The 8,433-nt window shown below is 44.3% G+C and overlaps 1 protein-coding gene across 5 annotated transcripts in view; it reads right to left on the reverse strand.

The window, feature by feature from the left end:
* The window catches only part of CNKSR2 (connector enhancer of kinase suppressor of Ras 2), a 283,089-nt gene extending 277,843 nt beyond the window's left edge, over positions 1-5,246 (reverse strand). For all 5 annotated transcript variants that reach the window (XM_055564830.1, XM_055564829.1, XM_055564828.1 and 2 more), the window contains exon 1: positions 4,571-5,246. In XM_055564830.1, coding sequence (XP_055420805.1) covers positions 4,571-4,634 — 64 coding nt within the window. In that variant the 5' untranslated portion in view covers positions 4,635-5,246. The remainder of the gene's footprint in view (positions 1-4,570) is intronic.
* Positions 5,247-8,433: the final 3,187 nt, after the last annotated feature.

Here is an 8,433-nt window from a genome sequence, read left to right on the forward strand (position 1 = left end):
TCTATATATCTATATATCTTATATCTATATAAGGTAAACTTCCTCTTTGTATAAAATGACAAGAATTTCTGTTCCCAAAATGCCAAATCCAAAGCAGGTAACTGTTGGTTACTACCTAGTCACATTGCAATTGGGGAAAAAAAATTAATTTTTCAAATAGAGGTGATAGCACCAATTTGGTCATTGAACATATTTTTTCCCCTTATGGTGTATACTTTTCAAATTCCTGTCAGAAAATTATTTCTGATCTCTCTCTCAAGACAGTTAACTCAAAATTTTGACATTTTCCTGATTAAGATAAATTTCAACTTCAGGTCTGGTCCTATGAGGGGGAAAAGAAATTACTAAAGAGCGTTGTACCTGTCGAAACTGCTTTCTGTTACCAGGCACATTTTCCCTTAGAGCATTTACACTTTTATACTAAATAGAGCTTATTTCATCACTGCATTTTCCTCTTTTTTAGAGCTGTATACAAAACGCTGGCTTTATCTATGTTTTAAGACCTAAAATAATGTATTTCATTTTCTATCCTCAAGAAGGCTGAGTCATCAGACAGAAATTAGAAGTCAGTGAATGCTTCTTAAAGAAAATGGTTTATAGTAAACAGGAAAGACCAGAGCAGTTAATTGTGGGATGGTTTAAGAGGCTATCTTAAAAATATAGACTATTTTAGGAATCACAATAACACAAGAGTGGATGAAACTAAGTCACAGAGAACATAAGAGAAGATCAGCAAAGTGGGGCCTGTTGGTTGACTCTGAAAACAATAATCCATTTTATTTGATCCAGAAAAGGATTAAAGATCACTGGGAAAATGTCATAAAGGGAGCTGGTCCAGGAAAATAACTTTATCTTAGTCATACGGATATTATGAAAGAATTTCAAAAGTCAGAAAAGGTGTGATAAAAAAACTGGAATCATTGGGTGTGACATGGATAAGGAAAATGAGTAATAAAACTAGTAATAGGGGTCCTAACTTGTTTAGGGGTTTTTGTTATATTTCAGAGGGCAAAAAAAGTAGACTCAAGCAACTGCAGATTATGAAATATTTCCAGGCACTGCAAGTGAACAGACAGGAGCTGAGAAATAATGTACTTTAGAGTAATAGACTAAGCAAAAATTAGAAACAGTTACTGTACTGACCTACTTTTGTACCTTTTTCCAATAACTGCTTTGTTTTTATTTACTGTAAAAAAGGATTTGGTTTTAAAATTTTGTCAAAACTACAAGAGGACTGAATGCAATTTCCAACTGAAAAAGGTTAGTTTCAAACAATGTGTATTTGATTTTCTCAAAAAATATTTTTATAAAATTCATTTTTTAAATTAATTTTGAAGGCTATGAGACATTTCTAGATTGTGTGAAGTAATATCAGGATAATATGGGACATAAATGCTTATTTTACTGACTCACGAGGAGTTCATATATTTACTGGAACTAACACTGACACTGTCTCATACCAAATTTTTATTGTCAGCAGAAAATGCAATGAGTATTGGATTTTACAAATAGTGAAGCTGGGAGTGAGCAAAAAACATGGAAGTATTTCCTCATAGCACTCAATTAACATAGATTAATACTTAGGTGTCCTGAAATATATTTTAATAAAAAGAAATAAATCAAAGTAAATTGCAATGTATATATGGTCCTTCATAATTAAACTTGAATTATTCTATCAAAGCTTAATAATCTTGTCAGCCAGGAGTTTTTCCTTTCATTTCCCGCTCTGCTGACTGAGTTTCTATAGCACTTCTATAATTGTCTGGAAGCATTAAATACATGGCCATGCTATTTTTATATGCTTAGTGGTTCGTTTCCTGTTTAGTGAAGGAAAAAAATAGCCTAGAAAGAACATAAAGCATATACCTTACTAAAGAGAGTTATAACTATCTACAATTGTGACCAGGTGAAACCATATGCTATATATATGCTTTAAATGTTAAGGATGATGAAACTGTCACATTAGGAGCATGTTTTTAAAGAACTCCCACAATGCTACAGTTGTTCGAAAGTCCTATTCATGCTTTGGTCCTGCCTATATAACACTACATACAACACTAAATGAGGTTTAGCCATTCCAAAGCTACAACCTAAATTGAGTTTTAAACATTAGTGCATCTGAAGAAAGGGTGAAAAGTATTTTTAAAGTGTATTTTATAAAGTTTATTTGGGGGAAAGAGTGGGAGGGATTAATTAAGGTAACAGTGTAAGTTACCTTAATTAATTTGAGGAAATGTTCATTTCATCCAACTACTTTTTTAAACCTTATTTTCCAATGGTATTTGCAATCAAATGTATATGAAGATTATGGGAATTTCAGCAATAAGCAGTTTGGGACTTGAAATATACGGATACATCAGTGATTCTCTTCAGCTTTAATGTATACAAAGATACATGAATTCTGTTTTTTCAAATAGCGCTAAAATGTGTCACCAACAGGTAGGAAAATAAATTATTCAACTTAAATATAACAATCACTTAAAAGCACAGCAATTGATGTCAGTTCAACCTCAAAGAAGCTGCATTTTAGGCTGGAGAGATTTTTAAAGGACTAGTGTACTGAGAACTAATGATGTGTGTCAGAATATGTACATCATATGTTCTGTATGCTTCAGTGGACCTAAAGTGTAGAGAGAGGGGAAACCTCAGAAATGTACTGGGAAGGTGGGAGGTGAAGAAGATGGAGTATGCAGCACTCACTACAAGCATCATGGGAATTTGTGAGAGGTAGTCTCTGAAGGTAATCTGACTCCTATGGAGCCAAGACAGCTTTTCTTTGAGTACTTCAGTAACAAGACAGAAACTAAAGTAATCTTATAGGCAAATTCAAAGAAAGGATTTTAATTAAGCATTCTTGCTTCTTGCATGTACTCTGGCTCTTTCTTCCATGACTGAGACAGAGAAGACAGATGTTTGTCTGCATCTGACACTCCAAAGGGGGTTAAAATTGATGGGAATCTGGGAGAGTGGAATTTCAATAGCAAATATGAAAAGACAAGAAGCTGCAGGGGGGAAAAAAAAAAAAAAAGCCACTGCAGGACTTTGTCTTAGTCATGGCACCCATGGCACCTTAGCACAATTCACCGAACACAGGGGGGCAGTCGTTAAATAATAAATTCGATTTAAGTCAATACACTCATTTGTACTGTGCTTTGCAGTTACAAAGCACTTTCCACATATTAGAAAAGAAAAACGAAGTAAATGAAGAATAAAGGAGCAAGTAAGGGCATAAAAGGAAAGCAAATGGATAAAGGAAAATCCACAAGAAGAAGAGGCAGAAAAGGCTCAGGGAAAAAAGAAAAAAAAATTGAGTTTCCCCCTGTCGTTCTCTATCCCTTCCAATCACCCTACCTTTAGTTCTAAAGTACCTTAAGCTTAGAGTGTCTGAGCGCTAAGCAAGCCCTAAGAAGGGGCTCCCCCATCTTCGGAACGGGCATTTTCAAATAATAAGCCTTGGTCCCTGACTAATCTACCCAGAGCTTGTGCCTAAGAATAACCACGGGCAAAGCTCTAACATCTCCCAAGTGTAGCGCGGAATCGTTTTTTTTTTTTTCCATCCCGTCCATCCCCCGTCAGCATTCCCCAAATCTTAGGAATCTTGAGGATGGGAGGGGGTGCAGTGGTCGTGAGGAGGGGGTCCTCTACAGGCCCCTTAACTCAGACAACAGAGGGAGATAGTGAGGCAGGAAAGACCAGGGACTAGAGAAAAAGCCCACGTTTGAGATTAGGAGGGCGAATAAATTAAGTATGGTTATTAGAAACTGCAGGGGGAAAAAGGGGAGAGTCTTCAAGATGGAAGAAATGAGGGGGCACTTGAATGTGCATCATCTTACACCTGGGTCGAGCCCCCAGTAAAAAGACTTAAGATGCAAAGCCTCAAGCGGTCAGAAGAGGAGGAGGCAGAGGATGCGGGGTGAGGGTGGAGGGGGGATGCACAGGAGGGAGCCACAGACACCAGCGCAGATGCTGTCCCGGGGGAAGCATGTTTTCCTCTCCTCCAAAGTAGCGCATCCCTCGAGCATCCTCAGCCCAACCTGGGGAAGAGGTTGAGCTCCCCGGATCCAAACCCCTGCGGCCGAGTCCTGACCCCATTATGTGGGCTTAAAAGTTGCCGGGAGAGTTGGCACAAGAAAAGGCAGTTGGCAGGGGCGGCCGCCAAGGGGGTGTCAGGATTCCCAGGAACAAAGGGGCCGGAGGAAGGGGCGACAGTTCCTGGGGCCTCCTCCCTGAGGGGGAAAACCAGGGTCGCTACATCCTCCCGGCCTGAGGGTAGCGAGGGTAGCCAGGAGGCGGAAAGACAGGGATTCCGCCGCCGTGTTTCCAGCTTCCCATCGGGTTGCGCCGGCCACCCCCACGCTCTCCGCGCCCCTCTCCAGCTGGGAAGCCACTGGCTGGAGACAATAGGAGACCGGGATCCCGAGCCCCAATCAGTCCCGGCGGTCCCCCGCCGCCCTCGGCGCCCCAAGATCAGCCCCAATGGCGGGCTCGGCCGCGGCGGGCGACCCTTCCCTCCCGCGTGCCGGGACCCCGCGCCCCAGGGCCGCCTCGCCGTCCGCACAGCGGGCATTACCTTTCATCCAGTCCACGACTTGACTCGGAGACCATTTGCTCACCGGTTCCATGATCAGAGCCATGGGCACGGGGTCGGTTCCGCGCGGGGCGCGGAGCTCAGAGCTCAGACACAAAACGAACTCAGCAGCCTGAGCCGCCCTCAGGTGGGGTCCCTCGCTGGTCGCTGCCTCGCTGGACGGGCGGCGCGGAGAAGGAGGCTTTTGTGTATCGAGTCTCGCGGCTGCAATGTCTCGCAGGAAACGGCGGGCAGCAGCGGTGGGAGAGGCGACTGGGAGTGAAAGGCGCCGGGGTCGCGGCTCCGCGCCGGCTCTGCTCGCTCCCCGCTGAGGTGGCGGCTGCAGCCGTGGCTCGGACACTCCGCTCGGGTCTCGGTCCCTTCGGGGCTTCAGTTCATGGCTTGCACTGCCGAGGATCGCGTCGCTAAGGCAAGGCGCTGCCGCCGCACTCCCGAAGCCAACTTGCCCGTTCGCCTCGTGCGCGGGAGTGAAGCCCCGGGCACGACCAGCTACCCGGCGGAAATGACGAGGGGCCTCCTGCCACCCAAAATATCTCTCCGCAGCCCTCGGGTGCGGGGCGCGCGCGCCACGAGCCCCCCGCCCGCTCGCTGCCGCGCGGTCCCGCCCCCGGGGCCGACGGCAGGAGCGCGATGCGCGTGCGCGTGCGCGCCCGCACGAGGCCCGATCCCGGGGTCTGCCTGTCAGTCAGGCAGGTGCGGGCGGCTTCCAGCGTCGCGTTCCCGCCCTGCGGGCAGCCCCGGGACGGAGGCGGACGAGGAGCGCGTGCGCGGCGGCAGTGGCGGCGGCGGCGGCTTTGGGTCGCTCGGTCAGTTAGTCTGTCAGTCAGGTGCCGGGGCGGCGGGACCGCGGCTCTGAAGGGCCTCTGAGCGGACGCGGCGGCGGTGGCGGGACGCCCTGCCCACCAGTTGAGCGCCAACTGCTGAGGCGGCTGAGGAGGTACCTGTGGCCCCGCCGCCGAGGGGAGGGGGATGCCGCTGAGCGCGGGGGTTAAAGCGGGAGCCCGGGCTTTCCTCGCTCCCGCCCTCCCGCTGCTGAGTGGGCTCCCGAGGTGATTCCCGAGCCCCGCTCACGCCCGCGGAGACGGAGGCGTGGAGTGCCGCGGACGGGGACCGGGCCCCGCCGGCCAGAGACGCAGCGATGACGAGGCAGGAGGGCCGGTGCTGTGGGACCGTCCCCGGTGCTGCACCCGCCGGGGAAATCAGGCGCCCAGCCTGGAGCCTGCGAGCGCCGGCCGCGGCGATTCTGAGGGAGGTTCGGCCCCACGTGCCTTTTGAAGGGCTCGGTATGGGGTTTTCGGCCAACTCCACCGAAGCTCAGAGCGCCCAGTGCCCATTTCAGGGGATGCCCTTTTGTTTAAAGATATTCTTGTGTAAGAACTGAAGGGTAACACTGGGCTTGCAAATGAGTGACAAAGTGTGGAAAACGATTCTTCAAAACTCCCGTTCTTCAGAAATGTTACGCAGGCTCCCGTGCAATCCTTAGTAAAAAGCTTGCCTAATGAGGCTCGATTTAAACGACAAATAATTCATCCTAGAATGTTTGGACACAAGCAGTCTGCCACCATTGTAGATGTTTTATCTTTGTCATTCTTGAATAGCTCCACTGAGTAAAAGAGAAACTCATCTTACTTGTATAGCCATTTCAATTTTACTTGTATAACCATTTCAATAACGGCAGTAGGTTTTGCCAGCCCCTGCAGTAACCCATTTTCTCTAGTTCAACTGCATGAGATGCAGAACTGCCACTTTTCTCATCCAACAGGAGTTGACATCTCCCAACCCCCACCCCGTCCCTCAAACACACAAAGAGCTGAAACCACAGTAAAAATATTTTTGATCTTTTCAGGCTAGTGATACACAAGAAGTAAAACTTAAGATGACCTGTCTGTAGGCTGTGGTTTATTTTTTTTTTTAAATAATACAAACTTAAAAGTATATGGAAGATTTTGGAAAGAAATGTAGATTATCTTGATAAGTCTACACTCAGGTGAGACAACCTTCCTTTCATAATCCAGATCGTGGTGTGATTTACAGTTTTTTTTCTTGGCTTAACCAGGCGTGAAAGATTTTGAAGTGCCTCCATTCCCGTGTTCTCAGAAGGCTGCATCAATATTTCTATAAAAGATCATTTCCAAGCATCAGTAATTTATGGAGTAGCTTTATATTCAGAAATGGAATGGATGCATTGTGAATCATTAGAGGTTACAGTCACAGATGTTGAAAGTAATTTGATCAAAATAATAGTGCTAATAATAACAATGAACATTTATTGAGCCCTGTGCTAAGTATTTTACTTATATTTTATCCTCAAAACAGCTCTATCATTAGCAACATTTTATAGATGAGAAACTCGTGGCTATCACATTCACTTCCTATCCCCAGAGCCTATGACACATAGTTCAATAAATGTTGAATAAATTAATGAATAAGGCTTAAAGAGGTTAAGTAATTTGTCTGAGATCATGATGCATGATTGTAATACCAAGTTAAGGTGATTCCACAATATGAGCTTTTAAAACTAGTACAAAGATTGGTATCAGTGTCACAAAATGAACAATACTTTGGAAGGGGAAGGTCTATTCATTGTTAACTGACCATGTCTCTCAGAAAGTTAACAACAAAGGAGGCTGAGAGTCACCATCAGTGTTCCTGAGCAGTACCAACTGAGAATATAGGAAATGAAGAAATTTGGCTGAAACACCCAAACAGTGTATCCTGGCTGTGTTTTTATGACAAGCAACCAGACTATACATCATAGTGCAAGCAAGCTTAAAGTGAGATATTGCTTGCATAATGAATGTAATATCAATCAAAACAAATGCTAAAGACCAGGGTGCAGTAAAAGTAAAAGACATGCATTTCATGAAAAGACAAGTGCCAGAGAAAATGGGGAAAAAAGGCCCTAGAAAAAGAGGATATTGAGAATTAATCACAGAATTAGGTTGTACACATTCTCATATTTATGTTACATTAAGGAATTTATTTAATCTAATCACCTGAGATAACTTTCTACCTGTGGGATCTAGTTCCCTGACCAGGGATGGAACCCTGGCCCCTGGATTGAGGGCATGGAGCCTGAGCCACTGTATTCCTGAGGAAGTCTCTCTACAACTTTTCAAATAAACTACCTTTTATATTCTTTTACCTCTTATTCAAAATGTTAATCTCTTGCTCCATTTTCGTTAGTATAACGTTATTACATAAAACTTCAACCTCTTAATTTTGCCTTCTCAATGAACAAATCTCAAGGATTAGGGGAAAGGTATGTTGTCATAAACTACATATCACAACAGTGCACTAAATGATATGTGACACATACTTCAACAGTCCAGATATAAAAGCCAAACTGATTATTTGGAAGCAGCCTTGGATTATTTTTGGAAGCAGGTAAAGGAGAAACATTAAATTGATTCAATTAATTGGAGACAGAACTTGTTAGATGTCTGCAACTATATCAAAATAAACCACTTTAAATCATCTTTTAATCCAATTATTATAGTTTTCTATTTTTGTCTTTTAGACCCTCTCAATTTCCATAAAAAATTAAAATGTCTTGACCAAAATATTTTCAGTTAAGATTTTGTAGTATATGTAATGAGTCTAAGTACTTCAGATACAAAATTTACAAAGGTCCTCTGACTAGAATCTAGGTGCTAGATGGGGAGGGAACCTTAAGCCTTTGTGTCTTTGGGGCCAAAGACAGGAGTAAATAATGCGTTAACGTTTCTTCTGGAGCTGCAAGTTGAAGATCTCTAACCTCCACGTGTTCTAACCTAGATTATTTCATAGGGGCCTTAATCTTCACTTCCCATTTCTTCTGCTGAGAAGCTTGCTCTGCACAGACC

The sequence above is a fragment of the Bubalus kerabau genome, chromosome X, assembly GCF_029407905.1.
Source record: "Bubalus kerabau isolate K-KA32 ecotype Philippines breed swamp buffalo chromosome X, PCC_UOA_SB_1v2, whole genome shotgun sequence".
Taxonomy (NCBI): domain Eukaryota; kingdom Metazoa; phylum Chordata; class Mammalia; order Artiodactyla; family Bovidae; genus Bubalus; species Bubalus kerabau.